General features: G+C 39.0%; 1 protein-coding gene across 2 annotated transcripts in view; it reads right to left on the reverse strand.

Moving 5' to 3' along the window:
* MYOF (myoferlin) overlaps positions 1-26,303 on the reverse strand; it is a 61,353-nt gene extending 35,050 nt beyond the window's left edge. The window contains exons 1-17 of one of the 2 annotated variants that reach the window (XM_074154824.1): positions 26,216-26,303; positions 20,783-20,838; positions 19,808-19,899; positions 10,781-10,889; positions 9,406-9,490; positions 7,267-7,427; positions 6,619-6,747; positions 5,393-5,455; positions 5,230-5,280; positions 4,560-4,590; positions 3,973-4,088; positions 3,419-3,545; positions 2,685-2,788; positions 1,701-1,769; positions 1,538-1,581; positions 1,027-1,109; positions 490-528 (exon numbers count right to left, since the gene is read on the reverse strand). In XM_074154824.1, the coding sequence (XP_074010925.1) occupies positions 490-528; positions 1,027-1,109; positions 1,538-1,581; positions 1,701-1,769; positions 2,685-2,788; positions 3,419-3,545; positions 3,973-4,088; positions 4,560-4,590; positions 5,230-5,280; positions 5,393-5,455; positions 6,619-6,747; positions 7,267-7,427; positions 9,406-9,490; positions 10,781-10,889; positions 19,808-19,899; positions 20,783-20,838; positions 26,216-26,303 (1,447 nt within the window). The remainder of the gene's footprint in view (positions 1-489; positions 529-1,026; positions 1,110-1,537; positions 1,582-1,700; positions 1,770-2,684; positions 2,789-3,418; positions 3,546-3,972; positions 4,089-4,559; positions 4,591-5,229; positions 5,281-5,392; positions 5,456-6,618; positions 6,748-7,266; positions 7,428-9,405; positions 9,491-10,780; positions 10,890-19,807; positions 19,900-20,782; positions 20,839-26,215) is intronic. The other variant, XM_074154825.1, reaches the window with a different exon arrangement.
* Between the last annotated feature and the right edge of the window lie 223 nt (positions 26,304-26,526).

The following is a 26,526-nucleotide window of genomic DNA, read 5'->3' on the forward strand; positions in this document are numbered from 1 at the left end:
TATTTCCCACTGTATATATATTTACCACAAAGTCTTTCAAAACTGGGTGTCAGCCTGGACAGTATGGAAAAAGCCATCTCTCCAGGTTTTAAGAGAATCAGATTTCATTTTTCAGACTGTTTATATAGCTAGCTACGTACAAGCAAACCAGCCACTGATTGTCATGGGAGTTACTGACTCCTGCAGGGCTCTGCCAGCACAGGGGTCTCACAGCCAGGTTACAAACGGCAAGCCATGGTTAGAGCGAGCGCTTTAGAGCTGGAGCGATCCGTAACATGCTCAGCTCTCAAAGCCAGCCTGAAGCACCAGCCAAACAGAGAGAATTGCAAACTGGTTCCAGTGCCAAAACTGTTTTAGACAGTTAGTGTTGCCTGACGCTCTTTAATCATGAAGGTGAAGTCTTTTAGACAGTATTTATGGGCTTTCTTAGGCAATGCTTCTCAGTTTGGGCAATGGAAAGCAAAATCAGTCACAGACAAAGATATAAACCTTCATACGATGAAGCCCCTGTCCCCGAAGATGAAAATTCTGTATTATGAAAAGAGAAGAAGTTACTTGACAAGTGACAATAGCATTTTGAAAACAAATACATCACAAAGCAGTCTGCTTTTAAAATATAGTTGAAGGCCTGAGAAAAAACAGAGTTCATGTGGGCTAGAATTTTACTTCCTGGTTAAAATATGAAGGTACTACTCTGCCTGTACAAACTCCAAAGCTTTCTGAATTTGGGAAAGTACTCACAAATTTAACTAATTCATTAACTTCATATATATACAAAGGAGCCAACTTTTGAATTAGTTACTGATATTTCCATGATGAAGTGGTTTAAACACTAAAATGTCAATACTTTACTTTGAAAAGTCCCACAGTATGTTTTCTAGGAGCATTCCTTTGAAAACTTCAGAAACAGAAAATCTTGCAACAGAATTGAGGAACTATAGGAAAATACACTTTCTTAGAACACTGATCTTTGCTACACCTCATAACAAGAGAAGACAGTAAGTTACATACTGCTCCATCAATTACCTTCAACTTCCCCTCCAGAAGAAGCAATTTTTGAGAGACTTAAATATGTTGTTCCTACTACATCATTTTTTGTAAGACGATCCCTACAAAAAGAAAAAAAGAAAGATTTTATATAAATATAATGCTGGTCATCCTATACAGAAGCAAGCTCCCAGTGACTAAATGCACTCCGAGACAGTGTAGACATGTTTATATTGCCTGGAGTGTTTTCATGTTACTGGCACAGGAGGGGATGGCTGGTGACAGAAGTGGCCTGGATGATGATGAAGTCACCTGCCTTTTACACCAGCACCTGAATAGCGCCAGTGCTCAGTGCTCCAGGCACAGGATTAGCAATATTCTCATGTCACACTAACCAGGTCTCTTGTACAGAAACCATAAAGGAAGATACTTAAACTCTTACTTAAATTCTCTCATAGACTGTAAAAATACCTGACACCTATAGAACCAGACTTTTCTTCACTTAATATAATTTACCTTGTCTAGTATTTGATTAAAAGTCATAACTCACCAGTCAACAACTGCAAGTTTTATTTTCTCACACATTGAAGGAAACTGAAAAAAAAGCAATTAAAATCAAATAACCCATCACTTATTTCACCTCTGTAATGTTAATGCCCTGAGTTCCAAAAGGACGGCTGTTTTCCACAGAAACAAGAAAAAAAACAACTGACCTTGATCTGAAGGGAAATAATTTGATTCCACTCTGGATTAGCATTTTTCTCAATTATATTTGTGCAAACCTACAAAAAATGAAATTGACTATACAGCACATCAAAGATAAAACAGCCAAAAAAGCATATACCAGCTATGATTTAGGATAAATCATAGTCTGTTTGGTAAGCTGAGGGGTAGTAGTTAATGATAGATCCTGAGTGGTTTATGCTGCACTGAGCCATTAGTTTTCAATTGGTAAATACTACTAAATGATGTGCTTATGCAACATTAATGACTATTGGAGGTAAAAAGAAATTTTGAAACAGTGTTTAAACCGAAGACTGGATTTACCCTCCAGGAAAAAGCTTGTTATTTCCACCAGCTACAATTTAACATGCTGTCCCCCTGGTACTGATCTCTCTACCACAGCAGAGAAACAAGAGGAAGGAATGACTTCATTCCAGCTTGCTTTAGGCACGTCTGAGAGTGGCTGAAGAGTATATTCTATGGAGAGACTGTATTGTTTGCTAGTCACCTCTTCTGAAGATACGCCACATTACTGGGTGTAGCACCGTGATATACACCCTAATACAGGACTGACACTTTTCTTCTTAAAAAAAAGAAAAAGGACTGGCGAGCAATGATTACACAGGTTGTGCACCTGAGCTTCAGCTCAAATTTGGAATTCTGAGGAACACATTAGTAATAAATTGTACAAAGGCTGTTACCCTGTCCAGAAAGGTCTGCACTATCAGTTCCAGAAGCCCTCAGAAGGGCGGGCAGCAAGCCATCTGGCAAGTGTTGGTCCCGCAGTTACTCATACGTTCCTCATGTGAGTCACCAGCTTCACACCCATTCCGCTGCACCTTCCAGTTTGTCCTCAATTTACCAAGTGAACTTTAGGGCTAACACTTCTTTATTTCCATCATTTCAGCAAACTTAAACATTTACATTGGCATATTACGATTAGAATGCAAAGATTCACTTATTTACTAAATTACCTTTTTCCCAGCAAAAGAAACTTCTACAAATGGATCTACCAGGTTTTTCTTGTCTGCTTCTCCTCCAAATATTTCTTTGACAGTCTGTGCAAAAGCATCATCCACTGGAGAGGTGTCAAAAAAGAAATTGAGGTTTATGCTTTTTTTTTTTTTTTAATTTATTCAGCCTAAATAACAAATTGCCCACAGCAATCCCACCAAAACGAACCAGCTTACAGATCTAGGTAGGGTAAAGTCTAACACTAGGATCTAGATGGCCTTGAAAAAGAGGGGACAGGGTACCAGCTGCTGCAAACCTCTTGGAAGCGGGCAGGAACTGGGATCCAACAGGACGCTGACACGGGCACTCTACTCTGGAGGTGGACACGCACAGAGCATCCAGCCTTTCTGCACATCAGCTGCACCTAAACGTCAGTTACTGGCGTGTAACTGCTGCAACTAGAGGAGGGCTAATGAGGATGACCCCTTCCTACTGCCAGAAGCTGTGTCCCACTCAGCAACAGATGACCATTACTAATCTAACACCTAACACACTAAATTATGCCTTACAAGAATTAAGCAGATGTACTGAGCGTTACCAAATGGGCTACGGAAGCCATCACAGAATTAGTGGCTCAAGTAACAATGTCAAACACTCAAGATGTGCTATGTGGAACGAATATTTCTGAACAGTAACACCAATATTTCTAACAGCAATCAAATACACTGATGGACAGTAGTAAGAAGGTACGTACTTTGGGGAATGTCCTCAGCTCTGTAGATTTTGAGAAGGAAAGTGACCCATCGAAGTGCAATTCCAGCAGGCAATAACAGATTGCTCTCCACATCATCACCTTCGTTATCTCTTTCCCTTTTTTCAACCTGTTGGGAGATACAGTGGTACATAGTATCTGGTACATAAGAAAGACAGAGTTATGTACAGAATTAAGGTGATTAGTTGAACTGGTGCCCACAATACTCTTCAGATAGAAGACTGTTATCAGTTTCATTATAAAGAGTAAAATTTAATCAAATTATCAAGCCACAAAAATTAATTCTACCTAAACTATTTCACTTACATTTTTATCTCTAAAGCACTCAATTGCAGGAGCCCATTATAATCACACTTTTAAAATCATCATCATCAGATGATGATGATTTTGGTACCTGTACAATGTTAACTTCATACAATTTTCATACTTATCTCAAGATGAATATTGTGGTAAGGCCTCGTACTGCAATTAGAAAATGCACACAACTCTGATCCAGGGAGTGGAGAGGGCAAGAAAAACATTTAAATGAAACTTACTGGTGGCTCATCTCCAGTTCCCAGGACGAACATGCTGACTTTCATATAGCCTTTAGCTCCTGAATTTGTGTCTTCGGGATCACTCAGCAAAAGCCATTTTCTCATGACTGCATGGCCTAAAGTAAAACAATAAATGCCCACCCCCAGTAATATCCATTAGAAAATGGAAGAAATCAAAACATCAAAGTCAGCTGTTCCAAAAGCATGCTTTATTCTCAAACTAATTGTTTTAAAAATTTATTGTCTCCTAGACAGATCTCAATAGAGCCATTCAGAACAAGAAATCTGGTGGTGTTAAAATGCTGTGGCAGACTAATTCAGGGACATAATTATCAAATATTTTTTGCATTATTTTTCATATTTTAGGTCTTTGATACCAAAACTAATATCCAAATTTTAGGTGCTCATACTTCATCTTGAAACCACTGAAAGGAGTTACATATTGCTGGATTTTTTGAAGTTAATATTTAAAGCAGCAATCTCAGATAACTTTCCATTAACTTTCTTCTTTTACTTTAGAAATTTAATGAAGGTTTCAACTTCAGGTTTCCAGCTGGGAAAGAAGCTCTGAAGTAACTGTTACTTACCAGGCTCATCATAAACATAGCCAATGTCAATCTGAAATAAAGAGAAAAGGTATTACCTCTGAAGAAATACCAAAACAGAAAAATGCCAGGGCAACTCCCCTTGAGTGTTTCAGGAGCACTACTACGTTGTTCTCTTGTCACAAACAACAGAAAGTTTACCATAACAAACACAAATTCAGACAATCTCACTAAGAACCCTAGAAATTACTTTAACTAAGAGACTTTTCCACCATTTCTTTTACTTAACAAGCTTCTCACCAAAGGAACACCTTTCCACATCACTTATGAATGTTTCTTTATGCCTTCATACATATCACTATTCTGCCTATAAGGAATCCAATAAAACTGTCTTTTCAAACCCTACCTCATACCAAATAATCACCCTGATATCTTTTGAGGAAAAAAATCTACCTTTTGGCAAATATTTTTTCTCTTTGATTCAAGTCAAAGAACGTGGTATATAAAACATACAATTTGCTTTAACAATAGTTCGTACTCAAATAAGAAAACTGCTAGTGCTTTGAGCAAATGGTCTCTAGCAGGAGAAGCACAACATCGTCAGGTAATTCTTTGGCCTCACGCTAAAGTAGTATAAATTTAAACATTTATAAAAAGTACTTAAAATTTCTTATTTAATTTAGTCAAGATACAGAAGTTGTTCCACACCCACCTTAAATTCTCCCATGAGACAGTCTGCCCGCAGGGAGTGAGAATCATACACCTGAAGAGACAAGACAAGCATGAAACAGGAGCGTTCCTGAACAGGCCAGTGAAACGGGCAGACAATGCTATCTGCACCCAGCAGCCTTTTGAACATGCACCACTCTCCTTACCCGGATGCTAACTGTTTCATCAAGCAACTCTAACGGAGTCATGTGGACATTGTAGAAAAATATCTGTTAAGGTAAAAAGAAACAAAAAACCTGTCTCAAAATGACAAACACATAATTGTCTGCACAGAAAATCCAAACACATTAAGAGGCTTGTGAAGCATGCCTGCTACAGGATATCTACCTGCCTCCTTCCTGGACACATTATATGGCAATTTAGCACTTAACAAAAAACAAAATCTAGTAAATAAACTTAGTACAAAATAGCCAAAAGTCAGTCACAACTTCCATTTGAATGAATGCAGTAGGCAGAGCTGTGCTGCAAACTTCCAGTGTAGCCCTTGCTCCTTGCTCTGCACTTTGCATTTCCCTCACAGGAACAACTTCAGGAATTATAAAGGTTGTTCATTTTCCAGGACATTCAATCCTGGTATAGCCATCTCCCTGCTTTCTCTCTTCCCTGGTTTTTACCAGTGCTTCATAACTCTTGACTGCTACCTACAGCTTAGTGCAAGTATCCATTTTATAACTTCCTTGGTTCTGCCTGTTCATGTTAAACATGATTGCCACCTAGTTCCAACGTCTTCTGAATTTCCCACACATGTGGAGAGTTACCCCTCAGCATGCTCTCTATTAAGCTTAAGCTTTGCAACAACAGTCTTTCAGACATGGGATTATTCTTGTATCATTCTTGCGCGGCTTTGAATTCTCTCCTGCATTTCAGTGTGTTTGATGTACAGATCCCCGACTGGACAAAGAAATCTAGTTGTGCCTTCACAACCCACGGGTAGCGTGGCGATGACAGCTCCAGGCTCCGTGTGCCAGTCTTACTGCCCCACAGCACTGCACTCAAAGCTCATTTGCACATGCCACAGAGGTCTACAATGATTCCTAATTAATTTTTCTGTGATTTTATAACATGCACACAACTATTCAAAGTCACTATTAAGTCACATGGCCAACTGTATCAAGGAACACGTTCCTATGTCTCAGCTGAAGTCTGACTTCCTTCTAGACAGCTTCATCTACTAAGGCTGCCAGCGGCAGAGACGTGTTTGAGATGTGAATACACAAAGGAAGGGACTGGGAACCGCAAAATGCACATTAGCCGTAATTACTCTTAAATACTAACAAATTCTTATTCATGGATCATAATGAAAGCAGTAATAGCTATTTTTCTACATTTGATAGCACCAAGAGTTCAGCTACAGTGTTCTTATGCCACTCACTTCATCAAAATATGGGTTGTTTCCTCTTTTGATTCTCGTTCGGTGTGTCTGACCGCAAACATGAACTTTGACTACTGGTTTTATGTTATTTCCAGGTAACTGACGGCCTTCAATGACTCTAACACGAATCTGGGAAAAAAAAAGTCAAATATTTGTATTAATTCATTCTCTATATTATCTGTCATCCTGGTGACAACAATTTCTTACCATACCACCAAAAAAGTTACCCAGCGCCTGAAGGAGCTGGCAGATATGGACTGGACAGACTTTTTGAACTTCATTATGATCACAAGTATAATTTTACTTGAATCTTACAGGACAAGTTGGAGATCATTATTTCAGTAAAATGCTTTTTACTTGCTTTTACTACTTATTTTTAAAGCTGCTATTGTAGTTTGAAATCTATGAACTATACAAACAATAAGGTTCATCTAGATTTCAGTCAGAACTGTACAAAACTGGACATCTGTATAAAGGCAAGTTGGAAGAATACTTTTGAAATACAGGTTTTCAAATGAAGAGGTTAATTGTCTCTACAGTGCATTATATTTACACAATCTGATATTAAGTTATGCTCAGGCTATGTGAAAAGAGCAATGTCATGCCAGGTAGAAAAAAAGCACATGCAACATTTAATAAATCTCTTACCTGGAAATCTTGTGGTTTGTTAGAAAGGATTCTCCGTGTTTTCTTCCCTTTGGTGATGCGCTTCGCCAGCTGGGCTTCCTTCGTGCCACTTGGAACTGTTGGCGTGACACCACCAACTGGACCATCCACGCCATCCTCATAACCTCCATCATCTTCTCCATCTCATACAGTAAAACAGTGCAATTAATAAGCAAATAATACAGGTTGATGTTAAAAACACAGGAGTAAGAGTTTGATATCCAAGACTTCCACTAAAATTGTATTATTATCTCACTTCAACAATTTTTTTTTGCTACCCACATGCTTCCAACTCCTTTTGAAAGCTAGTCATTTTAGCCTGCTTAAGAACAAATTTCTATCCTAACCAAACTAACTGTAGATCTGTCCCTCTCCAGGATGCAGATTGTCTAATGCAATTCCCAGACACTTTTTTGAACCAACCAATGAAGTTTTAGCAAAGTACAGTTCAGCTGTAGCTGTCACCAGACCCGTTCACAATACACCAGAAGTGATTAATTTTATTCCAGTTGAAGCTGTTTCCTAGCAGCAAGATAAGCATATAGCATAGCATTTGTTTTTACTTCAGAATCTTGAAAACATTAAGACATTTAGGGTCTGCCATCCAAAATAAAACTCTGAATCCTCCCCCACAGCATTTAACTGTGGAATAAGTTAAAGTCTCTTAGTAAGGCTCTTTGACAGCTGTGAAATCACAACACCTCTGTGGAAGACTGTTCTACAGCCACATGACACTACAACACTGGATCACACAGTGAGGTTCCAGTATTGCAAAACAGGATCCATAAATATCTAGACCACAAAAGTGTGTCACTCCCTTGTGTTTCCAGCTGCTTTTCTTAACTGCAGGACAGTGACTGTGGGCAAACCTACAGAAAGAACAAGCTGTGTCTCTGATGGTCAGCATTAGCACAATGCTTGGTAACTTCATGAATTAGTTTGCCACCACAGGGTTAAAATCACTTTGCATACTGAAGTCCTCAGTGATCCTTGTAAGAGACATATAAAACCACAGAGACTGACCTACCATGTATTTTATAACTGGGAGAGCCCACCTCCCTAACACCTCTCCGAATCCAGCTGCCTGGATGGATCCATGCAACTGATTGATTACACACCCGGACTGAGCACCACATTTGTAATTCCTGAAACCGAGCTGCAGCAATCTCAGCTGGGGCAGTGATTTCATTTAATGGGAAATAGCTATTTACAGTAATTAACTAAGGTACATTTGATAATTTGCACCGAAATAATTTTCATGCAGTTGCTGGGTATTAGCTAAAAACCTGCCATGTTTTATTTTACCTGCATTACCTTATAGCTTAATTACATTTTTAAAAAGCTATCAAAATAAACTCATATAAATCAAATTACCTTTTTAGCCTTCAAGTCCATGTTTTTATAAAATTCTTTTGAAGTGTAGCAATTTAACACCCAGCTTTCGTGTTTGTGTTACCTATCCTTCCACTCCCCAACACCATCTCTCAGTGAATTAAGTGGAATCAAAATTTCCCCCCAGAAGACTCCTCATTTCAATTTTTTCTGTCTTACATTATCTATCTGTGGTCAAACTGATTTATTTCTTCTCAAACATATAACATTATTACATTTGCTTCTTTCTGCACAAACACAGCCTGGATATTAGGGGAATTGTTTGCCTGTCAACTGCAAAAACCTGTTGTTACTTCACAGCTCTTAAGAGTGCGGAAAACCAGAGAATCTCAAAAACATTCTCAGCAAAATCCTGTTTCATGTGATGTCTACAGACCAGAGAATATTCCCTACTGACCACAAGATTTCATAGGCTAGTCAAATAGCAAGCCTAACAGAAGATCACAGAATCATAGACTCGTCTGGGTTGCAAGGGACCTTTTCTAACCCGATTCCACTGGAGAAAATTATGCTAAAGACCATTTTATGTTAAGAAATGCCAATTTTCTTCATAGCTGTAGTTCTGAATCATCCATAATTTCTTTGACATCACTGTCTGGCAGTCTTGACATGCTTGCATCTGCTTACATTTCTTTTCTGATGAACAATGCTGCTGAATCACTTTCTTGCCTTATCTTAAATATCTCCATGATCTTTCAACAAAAGTGTTCTGAGAGAAGATTAAAATACCTTCTTGTGTATTGGTTCCTCCTGGATCATTTGGATTTGCGGGTCCAGCCGGTGGCTCGTACCCTACTACCAAATCAATTGTCGCCTAGAGAGAAATACATGGGTTTTTATGTAGCACACAGTATCCACAACAATGGATTTAAAGCAGTTAAGTTGTTCTAACACAGTACAAGAACAGTTAGTTATTCATAGTCATAGCACAGTCTATAATAAAATTAGTAAATTAATAAACTGTTATTAAGCTATATATACATACAAACAATAAAGGTGACAATTTGCAGTTAATAGAATAGGCTCTAAAATAATATCTAACAAATGGAATCACTGTGTTTAGATTTAGAAAAATCTGTCACAATACTGTTATATAACATGTCCTACAAATGTTAATTTATTTAATTCCACAATATTCATGGCCAACTAGGCGACATCCTAAGTTTGTAGATGGAAAAACAAAGGCAGTGAGAAATAACACTAACAACGTACAAGTCTGAACCATAAGTAAAATTTCCTATCTGGCTCTTCTAATTGCTTGCTCATACCTCCATCCTGGAAGAAAAACACTACGTAATTTTCCATTCTAATTAAAGAATTGTCTTTTTTGCGCTTGACTGTGGTTTTGGATTATTGAACAAACCATTATTATTCCTAGTTGCCACAGTAACATGAGGAGTCAGCAGAAAAAGCCCAACCCTGTGACCAACTAACCATGATATTAAACTACAGCTGATGAGATACTGAAATTACCCTGAAATCCTCTTATTATGAAGTGTACTAGAATGCAATATGAAGTGCCTTAACAGCCAGACTGCACAAACACGGTAAGGGCCCAGTTCTAGAAACTACGTAATTAATAACTAAGTTAATAACCAGTTACTGACTGTTAAATTTAAACAGTGCTAAATCAAGTTAAGCGAGTCCCTGTGTAAGTCTCTGGACTGAGCTGGCCCTGAACACGTACAGGATCATGTGCTTTCTGGAGCCAGCCCTATGACACAAGGGGATGTTAGAAAGGACACAACACAACAGTGCATGTGGGAACTCCAGCTGGTACTTAGGAAAATGCTTTTTCTCAACATCAGGCTGATTTCCATGCATACTTTGTGGTGCATAATATTTATAACACATATATACAAATACCTAATGTATACACAGAAAACAATTTATCTAATTTAAAGGATATTAAACAAACTCAGATGGTATAGACATAATTATATCTTGTTATCAATTTCCTCTGTCTGGAGCTTTTTCTATAAAATTCCAAGTATTTAATTTACAAAGTAAAAATAACTTGAAAATATTTTCTCTCATTATTAGCCCTGTTGCTGGAGCGTTTTGATCAAGAATACAGTAAAATAAGGAAATGTAAGCCACTTACTCCAGTTTCTTGTCCCTTTTCATTTAGCAGAGGTATGAGTTTGAAGGGAAAAGATCTGCTTTGGTTACCTACAAGATCCTTAAGTGCTATGGATGCACTGCCAATTAATCTGAAAGGAAGTAAGAACCATTATTAGAATGCAAGTGTACATCAAACACAAGTTCCCTTCTGTCGTTTGCTAGTGTCTGTCAGTCTACCAAATAACTCCAGCCATGACTTGAAACGCCCAGACACAACAAAAGGTCATTGCAAACGTTATCTAATGATTGTGTACTACTAATTTGTATTTGCTGTTTCACTTAAATGTGCTGGTGTTCTTTACAGAAGACACAGCTTTAACCTAAAAGAGACTAAAAACCTAAATTTAAATAAATTTTGTGTGTATTTTTGAAAACAATCTGTATAACTTTCAACAGCCGTGACACTTGTTCCAGCCACTGGACTCTCATTGGTAATCCAAAGGGCGTTATACTTCCTTTCCCCATACAGCCCCGAGGGCTCTCAGCTGAGCAGCACTGTATGAAAACGAGACAGGACAGCCATGTACTACACAGAGAGACACAAAAAGACATACACACACCTCTGCAATGAAAACAATGGAATAGAACAAATGCAGTGTGCTCACTACAGGCTTCACAAAATCAACCTTCTTGTCCGTACTCGACATTCTGGAATGGGTTCATCTCCTCGCCTCTAAATTCCCAGAAGGTTTTGCTGTGGCTCTAGGGAGGCCAGGAGATCTGACATCACGTGCTGGACTCTCCTGAGCTACTTCTGCCTGCTTTGGGACAGCATCTCTCACCCCCATCCTTCAAAAAAGTGACAGTTGCACACACTTTTAAGCTGAGAAACTGCTTTCAGGCAGAGTTTCTAACGGTGTGGCATTGGTCTCATGATACCTGGCACTGTATTTCATTCCCATAATATGCGATGAGAGTTTACTCCTCTACTGAAGTGGATTATTGGAATAACTGAGATTTTTGCCAATGAAAAAAAACAAGGCTAATTTCACCCTGTAAATATTACAAAGAACATGTTTTACAAACAAAATACCAGCTTTGCTGCCAAAGCGGAAGAAAGATCTGTACACAGAGAGCTTAACTTTGGTGCCTTTGAACAGACTATAGTGCTTTTTCACAGGGAAGCTAAGGATGCAAGGGCATTTTTGACATGGAGCAAGAGCATTATTAGAGCTACTCTCAGGGGCTATTTCATGAAAACACAATTTACATTTGGCAAAGTACATTAGAATAGGTAAGAATAAAACATTGGTTTCCTGCAAATATACATTACAGGAATTACACAGGACAACTTTTGTTTAAATGTGCACAAGAAATAACTACAGTTTCTGTTTGAATGACTTGTTAGAATTCCTTTGGTGCTACCGCCTCCTCACTGAACTCTGCTTTCCCAGTTCATCTCACTCCTCCAATCCCAGTTGTCTTTTTGATAGTCTTGACTCACTCCTCAAACCTTCCACTTCTGCCCCCAAATCGCTAGAGCACAGTAATATTCCAGGTATGCCTCACACTCTCGTCACACGCAGGGGATGGGCCAGATGGGAAAAGCAGTTTCAGATCAGGCCATGCTGCAGAGGAAACGCAAGAAGCTGCTCTGACCTTTGATGGCCATAACTGAAACTTGTTTCTGACACCCTACTGAACAGACACCTAGGTTTAATACTGAAGTCGATCCAGTGTCCTTTAAAACACTATGGAAACACCCCGAGTCATTTCAGGGAGATTACATTAGCCCTAGGTACATTTTCCCTTTTACAAACTGTTGCCCAGAGCTGGACGTTGGCTGAAACACTGACTCCATCATTTCCCAACTCCAGGGAGCTCAAGAAGCAATCTCTCCTGTTAGGCAATCAAAATTGCATTCAACCCACAAGACAAACCTAGATTTGGAACGTCAGCTATGTGCGCAGTGGTCTTGTTTACCCTCCAACTGTAGTAGTATGTGAGATGGCTTATGGCTTGATGTAGCAAATCTTGACACTAAGAGCAATGTCCGCCCAGCTCAGGAAACAACAGCAACTCTCTCTAACACAAAGAGGCTTTATTCTTCCCCCTGTGGCTTCAACACTCCAAAACCTGGTGTTATAGAGAAGTCAAGTCAGTCTGACATTACACACCAAAGAGAACATCTCCCTCTAGGTTGGACCAAACTGTTCAATGTAAAGAGCATGCGTCATGCAGACAGACACTGACACTACTCAACAGGCAAAGAAAAGCAGAGAGGGTTCATTCCTTAACGACTGCAAATCCCAAAACAGTTAAGAGAGAAAAATACTGTGCAGCTTAATGTATCTTTCTCATTATTACATAGCCTTCTAACATACTATTCCTACAGTTGGAAGGAACAAATTCTTGAATTTCATTTACACAGCTGGATACTGAAAGAACCAACTTCTCGTCATTCTTTCTCCTTAAATGCAAAATTAATCAATGAAAACTTTCAATTCCAAATATTCTTATTTTCCCCAAATACTTCAACCGTGACTAAGCCTTCCCATTTGAGAATTACAGAGAGAAACATACATAGTTTGAGGCATCATAGAAGGGCAAAACCCAACGAGACCACCCAAAACCAGCCAGGCGAAATCTGATTCGAAAGAAAGGCAAAGAAAATCTTTTCCCATGTACATTTGCAGAAAAATTTTGTAGACTTGTTATTTTGATTTGATATGAGCTGGAGTGACTTACATTAAGTCCAAAAAGAACTTCAGAAGTCACCCAGTCTCAAATCATCTGGATGACTGTTTCAACCACACCCTCCTCTCTGGTGACATTAACTCAAGAGCAGCTGCTCAGCAGCAGCACTTCTGACATTTTCCAGTGTAAATCTCCATTTCTGCATCCTCATCAGGGCCGTGCAAATGATAACTGTGCAGACATTTGACTACCTAGTAATTGTTTTTAAAATTCCCATCACCTTCAGAGGACTGAAGAGGGAATCAGGTACACAGACTACTTGCTTGCTGCCAGTTGCCTCTAGTGTTCTTTGTTTTCCCCTCCTTTAACAGGTTGGGCAACAACAGTCTGCAGTCTTTTGCCACTCTACCAAGAGTGAGAAATCTAATATTCAGCCTGTACACTATCCTGGCCTACTTCTAAGCTGTAGCCAAACTCTAAGCTTTAGGCAGTTAGTCTTTTGCCTTCCCCAAGTGGTTCTGTTCACTGGATTTGGGATGTTTCAGCCCTCCCTTGGCAGAATCACATAACTGATGAGATTGGAAGGGACCAACCTTCCGCTCAAGCAGAGTCAGCTAGAACAGGCTGACAGGCTGAAGTCAGAGAGCACTAGCTGTTGTGACAACAGGGCCATGAAGAGTTCATTGCTGTTTAATGCTTTGCTGCAAGGCCAGCTACTGTACTCACTTCTGACATGTAACTACATCCCTAGTTCTCTGCAGGACCACTGTGACGTGCTGTGTTCCTCTGGACTCTAAGGACTCTTTACCTTCAGGCAGGAGTGCGTGCAATCTCCCTCTGAAGTCATGACTTCCAAGGTTACAAGGAGCCCAGTCCTTCCAGCACAGGTGAGAAGACGTTTGTCGCCTATTCATCCTCAAAGGACACTGCTGGAGCTATTCCAGCTCTCTTCCTCTTGCCCAGGCAGACAACATTTGCCCATTTATCTCCAGATCACACTGGGCTCTTGACAGCACCCACTGGAATATTTTCTGCTTTGGGAATAGCTCAGTACATCCTCTGACAGTGCGCTCATCAGCTGTTTTGTCAGCAGACAGCAAATGAGTATCACTTCCTAACTCTGCTCAAGTACATTTTTGGCCATCCCTAGGGCTTGTACATGTGGTAGCCAGGTATCTTAAACTTTTCCAGCTTCACAGAAGCAAAGCAAAAAACCTGTCCTGCCACAAGCAGTTTAAACACTCTGGTCTACCACTAGTAAGATACCAAAGATAAATGCCAAGTCCACATTCAGAAGCAGATTTTAAACCACTTCAAATATACCTTATCAGTACTAGGCCTATGACACTTTGCCCGAGTAATCAAAGAGAAATACATAGTTTATCAGCATGAGATCAATGAACCAATGACCAACTATTAAACACAGTGTTGCACTTGTGCCAAAGCTAATTAATCCGTTAGCGCTGTGGTTAGCACTTCCTGTTAACTGTCCAAATAACCAAGAGAAGTGAAACTTCACACCCATGCCTGGATCAGGAAATGCTAACTCACAGTTCCAACCACTTTATTACTTCTCCTCTCTTTGAAAGTAGCAATTTATACTAAATTCTTTAGCATATCATGTCTTGCAGGTGCTTATGTGTTATTTCTACTGGAAGCCCAGTGATTTTAATCCCTTTGATTCTTTTGACTTTTTTTTAAGGGTTTATTTTGGCCCAGGTTTATATTGATTATTCTCCAGCAAACTTGATCCCACACTGCAGCTATAATCAACCTTTCTTTCTTGGTGTGTCTCGATGATCTCAAAGGTCCCTTCCAACCAAGAAGATTCTGTGATTCTGCATGTTCCTTTATAGATTCTGTGCTACAAGACCCAACACCCACCTTCTGTTATTCATGCTGTGTTTCAAAATTTTTATTAAGAGCAAACCAACTATTTTTATCTTCTTTAGTTATTTGATAATACTCTCTGCAAGAACAAACTTTAAAAAAGAAACAAAGCATTGATATTATTTTGTACAAGGCACAAACCCCCCAAACTGAATCTTAACTAGGCTGGATCTTGCATCCAATGTACGCGAGGAAAACCTGCAACTATGCACAGCCACACTGACGTGGAAAAGAATCCACACAAAAGGGTACAGCTGCAGCAGGATTCAAACAATCTAGAAATTATTTAGCTATGGAAAACACTTAAACACGATTAAATAATTTGCTGCACTGTTCAGCTGTGGCTGCATTTTTCTGCTTGAGAAAAGGGTGTGCCAGATCTGGTTTTCCTCTGTGTCGCTAGGTTACTAACTACCCAAAGAACGTGGGGAAACACAGAATCCCAGCTCCCTCTCAAACAGAATGAAAATCACTTCATTCGGACACTACAGTAACTTCCTGTTAACATTTTCTTTCATAACTTTACAGGGACAACTGAAGTTACTGGGGTTTTTTTTTTGTTTTTTAACTGCGTAAAGATTTGTGTTCTGAGAGTTTGAAATCTTTCTACTGGCAGTATTAGACATAATAGAAAACAGATGTGTTCTCTTTTCAAACATTCTTATGCTGGAAAATCCAGCTAAGCATGGATCATATGAATCCTCTCTAGTTTATTCCTATGATGGTCTGCCTACATACATGTCACTGTGGTTTGCTTTATTCATCTTTTCCAATGACTGTGTCTTTTACCATGAAAAGCACTCATTTAATCTATCTGCAAAAGTTTAGTGATCCTGTAAACAAAGCAGTAAATTCTATCTCCAGGAAAAAAGAAATGGAAAAATACTCAAAAGTTCTTTCAGGCTTGATTTACAGAAGCATGCCAAAGCACTGAGTTAAGCATATTGGCACAGTGCTAAAAGATAATAACATCCTCTGTGCTCCTCCTCCTCTGTCAGCGTAAGAATGGGCTGGATGAACAGCAATATAAGCTGTTTCTAGGAGCGGGGTTATACCGCAGTCTCCTGCTGTGCTGTTCCAGAGGAGAGTATGGGTTCTGCAGTCACCCCTTAGGCACAGCAGTGGCCCAGGACTAGCCAGGGGTGACTCTGCGGGAACAGCAGGGTGAGTATGGCCGGGAGCTGTGTGAGCAGAGAGAGGGAGCTGGGGTGAGAAACACATCATTCTCCTTCTACCCTACACTGCAGTGAAGAACGGTGGCAGAACATTTCAGCAAAAGTTGTCTCTACCTTGAACATAAAAATAGCAATAGCCACTGCTGCTTTTCCTCCAGAGGAGAGCAAATCAAGCCAAACACATGGTGTAGTTTCTTCTCAGTGCTCTTTCTTGGGCAACACGATCCCCTAGATGTACTGTTTAAACTCAAAAACTAAATTCCAATTCAATGTGGACTTTAAAGTAAAAGATATAAAAACATGAACCTCTAAAGAAAAGGCTACTGATTTAGACTCAAATACCACTTAACACCAGATACACCTCCCAGGTTAATGGATCTACTCATGAGTAACGTCCAAAGCATGCGGCAAACACTGGGTTTCTGAAATAATGAGTCTTTACCTCTGAAACACTTCAGTTCAGTTAACTACATCAACTTTACATGTAAAAATAAATAGAATATTGTGCAGCCCTCAATCTCCCACCCCCCTTCTTTTGAAACTGTCATGATAGTAGCTCTCGGTAGTAAGGACCTCGGGCAGGTGTACGTCTCCATCTCCCCAGTCCTGAACACACAGACAAAGAAGGGAGTGTCATTTGCCCTCTCTTCCCCCAAGCATCTTTTTGCAATGCTGCGGGCATGTCTAACTACAGACTTTTTCTTAAGTATTAAAAGAGGCTAGTGTGAAAGAATGGCAAAATTATGATATGGTAGCCCTAAATCTCTCTCAAACTCAGTATTAGTAAATAGTTCTGTAGTAACCCTACAGGAATACAGGTTATGCATACATACAAGTAATATGTGGGAAACTTATTCCACACTTCCTCTTTCACATGCTCCTTTGTCTAAATGTGAATGTTCATTAATACCAAATCTCTTCTGCTGTTACAGAGCTTTGTGTCTTTAAAAGAAATCCAAGATTACATTTCCTATTAACTTGTTAAACATCAGGAAAACTACTCTCGTGTTTCCCACTTCTCACCCACTTATCCTGTTTCCCTGCCAACAGCCCTTCCAAACACATCACGCACTGCAAATACGTGGTGGTTATTGAGGATTTATTTTCAAAGAGAATTACTTTGAAGGCGTTGCTCTCTATTTGGTATGGACTATATATATTTTTGCACAGCTCCATAAATGGAAGTCATTTTCCCAAAGAATTTTAGTGGTTTACTTTTTAAATTGTACACAGAGTAAGTGGCAGACAACTTCTTGTGCATAAACCCAAGCAAAACAAACAGGCATTTGCTCAAGCTGGGGGTTAAGCACTGCGAATACAAGCCCAGATGACATTTAAAAACATGGTTTGGAAAAAACCTCCATATGCCTGCTTAACTCTGAGCCCACGAACAGAGTGAAACACTTCAGAACCTTCAGATAAGTAACTTACTTTATTTTCCAATACCTTTAAAATCCATTACAAAATCCTGATTACTGGCCAGCTTTCCTTTCTCAAGTTCTGGGATTTCTGGGATTTCCCTAAAGGCAGAGGCATGCAATATACTCCTGCTTTACTGACCTTCAGGAATCTCAAGAACAAGAGATCTGAGGGCATCGGCTCGACTCAGTGACTTTACAACGGAGCTCTTGGACTATTGTAAAAACCTGAATTCACATACTGGGAGGAGGCAGTAAGTAGTAAAGAAAAGCTAACAATGGAAGTGGACTACTATCATCAAATATGAACGGATGCGTAGCTCAGTGTCATAAAATATCCAAATTTGCCACAAAAAAAAAGAGGAAAGAAGATGACATGATATCATATTCCCTTTCAAAATAGCAATAGCCAACACTACTTGGCATTGACAGAAAAGGGAGAGTGCAAATGTGCAGCAAACAGAGAAATGGATCCTTGCTTAAAATCTAGGAGTTTATACAAAGAAGTCGCTAACTGGCATCTCATTTTTGATAAGCTGTTCTTTTTTTTCAGTACAGATTAAAAATAATCTCTATTTTGAAGGAAATGTATTTGTGCTTTGTGTGATATCCTTCCAGGCACATGGCTACTTTTTGTTTACCTTCAGTTCTCTAAAATGAATAATAAAGCTTGGTTTTGTTAAAGCTAAAACTAAGCATCTTACAACTACATGAAGAAGTTTTTGTCTGAGCACTAAGGACTCAACAAACGACTGCATAAATGAAACTTTCCTTTAGCCTCTCACGAATGAAAAAAAAAAGGACCATACATAAAAAGATCTGCAACCTTAGATCCCATGATACTTGATTTTTAGATGTCTGAAAACTGCAGAACTCAATTTTAGGGATATAGGTGCTGTACATACTGCCCTGGGAGAGTATAGACTTTTAGAGCAGGATCCAGGCCTATTGATGGGCACCAACAGCACTAACCAAAACTGAAGTGGTGCAGGAGGGAAAGAGCCTTAAATTCCTGCATGGTAGGGGCATCATGAGAAAGGGTATTTCTATCTGCTGAAGACCTAAACTCTAAATCCTTTACTGATAGTAAGTCTCTGCCTTTCCTTTCTGAGAAATCAACGTCAGAAAAGGCAATTCTCAGCAGCCTCCCAAAAAAACCCAGTACCCCAGATCCCATTCCCAAGACAGTTTTTGTATTTTACCCAACATATTTATCCTGATGACTAAGTGTCCCAGGAGATGAGTCTACGACTTGAATCCCTCCAGACAAGATAGGAAATTGAACTTAGGCTTCCTAGGCAAGACTTAAAAGTTACCTAAAATATAGCCTCTCATGGAGATTTTTAAAGATGCTAAGAGCCTTAGCTCCATTTTGTAATTTTTGGTGGTTTGTGTTAGCTGTGCTCTGAGAATGCCAATTAAGAGTTCTTCAGAATGACTTTCTAGACATTTGTTATGTATTGCAGTCTGGGGTACTGCCCTGCACTAAGTGTCTGGAGTGGCATAAATCTAGTTACACAAGGACCTTTATTATAAGTAAGCACCAACTGAAATATGGCAGCTGTGGTTTTCAGATGACAGTAATAGGTGAAGGGATCTAAATTTTACCCAAATTCTGCCTTAAATGCCTAAAATGTTCCTTGAATTTTGCTTCACCATGTCTAAAGTTAAGTACAAAGAGAAAGCTGGCACTTCGCTTCAGAGTAATGATGCAACTGATTAGGGATGGAGAGCCCACTGGCGTACAGGCTACAAGCAGGTACTACATCAGAAGCCATCTAATTGCATTCTCATTTCTCTCCAGTGACTATCAATTCCATTTTTCCCTGGACTTCTCTATTGAAAGTTGTCTTTAATACTGGGAAAAAAAAAAAAAAAAGAACATACTTGTTTTGTCCAATTGTTTCGAAATCCTTCACAATAATTGTCAGGGAAGATGAATTATCCAGAGCAATTCCTTTCAAGTCAAATTCAAGAATCTGAACAAAAAAATAGAGCAAACCTAAATTATAATTACAAGTTATGTGTAAATTAATTGAACAGCAGAGTAGTGTATACAACAAAAATATTCAGAAATAACTTGCATTTTGTGAAAGACAGACCACACCTGCTTACATTTGCAAAAGCAAAGTGAAAAATCTGGGAACATGCTCATAGCACATTCTTGATTTGCTAGTTACAGTAACAATAACAGAAAAAGAACTGAATTGTTTAATACTGAGCCATTACCTCTTCTGCAGTTCCACTTCCTCATGCTAACATGTGTTTTCTTATCATTCATAACATTTGATACTATTCCCCTGCAATACTTGCTGAGGTCAATCACTGTTGAATTTAGACAAGTATTTATAGGTTTCCTTTCTTTGTATTGCTAATTACAAAATGTAAAAATAATTTTTAACTTTCATTTCTGGTTGTGAAAAAACACTAAGAAAACATTTTCCCCAAGAAAAACATTACTTAAGACGTAAAACAGGACCAGTCCTACAAAGAAACCATAGGAACTTCCATACACGATTCATTCTGATTCTGTAGGATTTTTTCCTAGTATATAATAAAGGATCTAATTACATTCCCATACATGTGGCTAAGCAATGGCGGAATATAATTTGGTCCAAAAGTAAGAAGGAACAAAACCAGGCCACAAACTCACCAGATATCCATCTACTTTTACATAAAAACATTACTTAATGAATTGCAATACGTGGTGCAAAAAGAATCCATTCACCTGCATTTACTACCACCTTGTAACAAGTCACTCGTTCCTGTTTTAACCCATATTCAGAACTGAAGAAGTTGACTTATCAATTTTACAAGCATTTTGCCTTTAAAAATACCAAAGATTGATTAGAAACAATTTACCTCATTCCAAAAAGGATTAAGTTCACTGTCAATTTTCCTTGTTTTCTTTTTTTCATCTGCAAATACAAACAAAGTATGATAATCTGTTTTTGCTGAAGCACTACACAAATATCACAATTTTTCCTTTCACTTTTCAAAAGAAAGTTTGAGCTTTAAACCAAATGTTCCAGTTCTTTTTGCCTCTTCCAGTAGCTGCAGATTTTACAATCAAAAAGTCCCCTGGGCAATTTTAGTAGTTGAAGCATTTTATTCTGTTTTGTTTAAGCATAGCTAGATGTATTCCCAAGAAGCAAAGGTAATGGTTAGGTTTCTCAACCTTTTATGACCCTTAACTGCAACTTCAGTAGTGATGAAAGAGGACAGGCTAAAGGCTTGGAGCCATCAAACCAAACAGTAACCTCACAGTGATGAACCTCAGTAGTAAAGAAAACGTGTTACACATTTACAGTATCTGAGTTACAAAATACTTGTGTTTAGCTCTGAAATAAAACCACTTGAAAAAAATATCTTAAGAATATATGCTTACAGTGTCAGCACTTTCTGCTTTAAATGAACAAGTATTAGCAGAAATACACATGCATATGAGGAAATGCAGTTCTTCCTGAAAACTGGTTTCCAGAGGTTATGCAGATCACTTCACTAACATTTACTGTAGCCTAAAAATTACACATTTTCCATATTTCATGGTAAAATTTGCATTTGGTCAACCTACAAATCACGGGTGTGTGGTGTAAATTATATATAGTGTGGCATTTCGATTCAAATTCCTTCCCCTGCGAGGAATAACACAGGCCAAGTGTTGCAGAGGCCCCTGCAGGCCCCCCTCACCTATTAAAAAGGAAAAGAAAATTCAGTTCTTACAGCAGGCTGAAAGCAGGTAACGTGCCACAGCTTTATTTTTACTTTTTAGTTGCACTATAGGTATACAGCTCCGATGGAGAACAAGTCTTGACACGACACTCAGAAGCACAAAAGAACAGTGTCAAACAAGCAGCTCTCTAAACAGACATTCCATATAGCAGTGATAACAAATGAGTATATTTAAGTAGTCGGTAAACTAAGTGCTGATCTATCAAGTGCTCAGCCACCACAAGACGACTAAGTTTCAGACATCTCCTTGTCTTTAAGGACTACAGTAAAGGTAATAGCATTTTTATTACTTGCAAGTTATGGCTATACTCTGCCGGGAAAACACTGCAAAGGCCTGGGAAGCAAGAGCAAATATAGACCCCATGGGCCAGCTCATACATGCCCTATAGAAGCAGCAGACTGGTGGTGCTTTTTACTGGGTGAGAGTGGGATGTACCAGAACAAAAAAAGTCAGCCCATACTGCAAATTGCGAGAACTGACTCACATTTATGTAACAGGAATTGTCTACAATTTATACAGGATATTGACTCACACAGTGCCACAAAGGAAAGAGCATTCATAACATACCATGCTGGGCACTCGCATTTTGCGGAACAAAGAACTAATTATCATGCTAGTAAGAGAAATCCAACCTCATGTTAGCTAATAAGAGACAAAGCATTTTCAAAAGTGAATATGCCCGAATATCTGGGGTTTGGCACTGGGACTCTAAGGCCCCCTCAACCAGGAGCTGGGAGCCAGGGAAAAGACGTTCTCAGTGCTGGTGAGAAAGGAAGAGTTGAGGTGTTCGCAAAGCAGAGAGTGAATCACAGACCTGGTCCTGACGGGACTAGTGGACAAAAGCTCCATGAGCCCTGCCGGTAGCTTATCTGTAAGGTAGGGAAATCCCTGGCTTCAACAACAGTCCAGATAATTCTTGACAAGGAGTAAAATCTTCCACTTTGGACTGCCCATTTTCATAAAACCAAGAGTAAGATGTTGTTTAATACTCTCAATTGGAAATGAACGTAGAACTTAGTAAGAGTCAATGAGATGACATAGTGTTCATAAAAAAATCATTCAGGATGAGCTGTTTAAATAATAACTGTTCCATCATTAGAAAGATAATGGCAGTACTGCAAAACTAATGCTTACATCTTCTTTTTTTTCCCTCTATTATAACTAGCATTTTTATCAATTTTAGCAGTTGGGGAATAGGAGAAGCAAACATCTGTTAGAATAGTCTTAAGGCTAAGATTCAAGAGAATCACGTTTTAGTTCACTGTTTTCCATAAAACTCTTGTGAATGAAGAATTCAGATTGCACACTGGCAGCAACTGCAGCATCAAACGGGCAGACCTCTAAAACCCAGGAAATTAAAGTTAGGGTAATTCCACTCTCTGCAAAACAGAAAATATAAATTTAGGGAATAACTACACTCTTAATACTCTTTTCTTTCACATGCTGAAATATAAACTAACATAGCTATGAAATACTGCAGGCCTCCTGGAAAGCTCCTACATTATGCACAAATGGAAAAAGAAATTTTATTCAGGTTGGCCCAATCAAACTTGTGAATGTGAATGCCATTTCACATCGGTTTTTAATGCATAAAGCTGAAAGAGGCAGTCAAAAGGGATGACCAAAGCACTCAATGTCCTAGTATTGACTGCACATATAAACAATTATGTCAATTTTTACACACCCAAAGACAAGAATCTGACACATATTTCTCCAGCTTGGTGTGCCTTACAAACCAAAAGAATTGTACTGGTTTAATCATTACCACTTAGTGCCACTTCAGCAAATGGCAACAGCTTTTCATATTAATTCCACTACTAATTTTTCTCGTGTGGAGTGACAACAAGCTCAGAGTTCTGCAGTAACAGCCCCCGGTTCCACACAGCAATACACGCGTTTACTCTCAGGGTGTAGTTCTCTTTGAACAGTGAGTTGTTCTTAAAGTAAATAAAAGTACCGTCCCACTGGAACCTTAATGTGTAAAAAAATGTTGAATGCTTGCACAAAGCCCCTCTATTGCAAACGAGGTATCACAACAGAACCAGCTGTCTGCTTCCTCTGAGTATGAACCCAGCATATCTCACTGCATTCATGGTACTCCCTGCATAGTCTATAACTAGCTCAGTTATACAAGTTTGATGAAGCCTATTTCGTACGTAGATGAAACTATACTAATACGTGTGTTAACATACACAGTGTTTGCAGAGTCACACAACAACAGTGCACGGATCATGGCCTTTTTCCTCACAGCAGCCATGTAAAGGTCTGTTCCTGAGAGGTACTGGGGTTTTCATTGAAGTCTTAACACTACGGAACCTGACATCAGCAAAGGCTGTGTAACTTAAAGCTTGAAAAAGCGAAAGATCAAACCACTGTTCAATGAAATGTCAACCTCCACAGCAATTTTCTGCCATGAGTGCTGTTCTCCAAGACTTCTCCAAGAATACTCCCGAGTCAAACAAGAACATGAACATGTACTGCAGGGCTATGGCCAAAGTCCTGCAAGATGCCAAAGTTTCTCCCAGTCCCAAATAAACTCCCAATTGTGTTTTTTATGTCCCCCAGGAGGTACAGTGGGTATGGACTACAGTTAAAGACGACTGCCCTTTGACACACACCTTCCCCAAAATCAGACTGGTTTCCCATCTGTACACACTAACAGGGTGAGGGGGAACAGGCTGTATATAAAAAACAACTATAAAAATGAACAGCCAGAAGTTCAACATATTTCAGATATGATCCCTATACCCTTGCACCTGGCAACGAGGTACTCCACTTACAAATTAAATCAGAGCTCCTCAAGAGCTGGCAAAAGCCCTCCTTGAATCACGCTGGACAGAAAACAAAAAATTAGACTGTTGGTATGTAGTAAACCACATAAAAAAAAAAAAGTGGCAGGTATAATGAGAAATTAAATACCTTACTAAAAAACTGTTACAGCTATGAAGTTGTATTTAAGACGATGATTAAGCATGTCTGTGAACAGGAAAAAATCCCAGTTATAGCACATAAAGGGTAAATATAAACTCATTCCTTTAATGTCTGTTGCCCAATTCCTGTGTTACTGAATAACAGCCCTGGATAACTGAAGGACTAAGAAGCAAATCCAGCAATGCAGGAGAAAAAAATAAATCCATAACTTATATTTCCTAGGTAAAACTGAATTGCATTAGAGCACACAGGGGTAACAAAAGATTACCAGGAGGAATTAAACAGACACTTAAGGTGTCAAGAAGCAAAGGCACAAACCAACTCTGGAGTTTGAAACTGCAGCAACAGAGGTGACAGGCAAAACTGTGACAGGAAAGCAGAGAGAAAGACAAGGAACTGAAAAGAGAATATGAATGCTTAAGAAGCAGCAGAAAAAATGTAACAAACCACAGAAATTACAGAACATCAGTAAGAGCACTTCTTTCAGGGCAAATAGAATCATATTTTAAGAATTATAAAGTTCCAAAAGCTGACACAGGGTCAGCCACTTGCCCTAACACACAGGGGGGTAAAAAAACAAACCTGAAAAAGAGGAGGAAAAGGAAGGAATTGGAATGATATCACATCTTTCTAAGGCTGAAATGAAGTATCTGAAAACATTTTATTCTGGAAGTTAAGATACTGGCTGTGCACTGCCTTGTCCTTTTCCAGCCTCCAGCAGAATGTCCTGATTTCAGATTTGGTTTCTAAAGATGACAAACCCCTGCAATGACTTTTCATACTTTAGGAAATACCATTTCCATTTCAGTGCACAGTCAGGAAAGCAAGTCACCAGGAATTAAGGTGACTGTCACAGCTTGGTTTAACTTATTACATGATGCACAATTGCTGTGAGGTTTCTGCGCCTTAAAGATAAACTAATACTTGAAATAAAGTTCCTCTGGTCTTGCCAAGTGAGGAAATGATGGCAACAGGTAAAATATACTGTAAAATATCATTAGCTTTACATATAAATGCTCATTTTATCACACTATTTTCTCCCTCTCCCATATGTATCTGATGAGCAATGACAGTATAAAATGTGGTTTCCTCCCTAAGTCTCTATTTTAAATTAAATAATTTCAATAGGCAAAATTTTGAAATGCAATTTAGTTTGTAAAAAAAACCCAACCAACAAACAAAACAAAACACCTTCAGTAATGGTACTACTGTTTTTCAACATGCTGTAGTAACAACAATAAACCAGCCACAATAAAGATTGGTGTAACAGTGAGCAGTGGCTGTGCAAAGTAATCAAGACAGAGGAATGATTTTTTCAGCTGGAAAACAACACGGTAATCTTAAACCCACTTTTAATTCTGGTATTGATCTGTGCAGTTGGATTTGGGTTTTTAAATCAAAGGGCTAAGCCTTTGCAAAAGCTTGTAAAACGTGGATCTGAAACTGGCCAGAAAAGACCGATGCACTCCACCCAGTCCAAACTTCATTCAGGTAACTCCTGTCTCTCCAATTAAAAAGTCTTCCCCAAACTTACACCAGGAAAACATGTTTTCACAGATTTTCAAACACTTATATAGGGCACTGTCCTTCAGAATACCTCCTCCCTGAGTAATTTGTAACAGTTTCCTTACCTTTAAAAATAACAGAAACAATAGGATCTGGTTTCCCAAATTTGGTTTTAGGTATATTGCTAGCAGATTCCACAATCACCCGAAGCATTGTTCCTGGTCTTGACTAAACGTCGATTGGTACAACAGAAATTCAAGGAAGCCTTAAGTTCACACTCCTGAAGTTCTGGACTGAAATGCTAGCAGGAAGGGGAGGCAGGGAATAGCTGGTTTACAGTAAAGGAGGTCTATGGGTGGATCCATGACGGACTAGCTACCGCAGGCTATGAAAAAAAAAGAAGTACCTGTAAATCGACACCCAGTTCTGTCTGCAG

The sequence above is a fragment of the Numenius arquata genome, chromosome 10, assembly GCF_964106895.1.
Source record: "Numenius arquata chromosome 10, bNumArq3.hap1.1, whole genome shotgun sequence".
NCBI lineage: Eukaryota > Metazoa > Chordata > Aves > Charadriiformes > Scolopacidae > Numenius > Numenius arquata.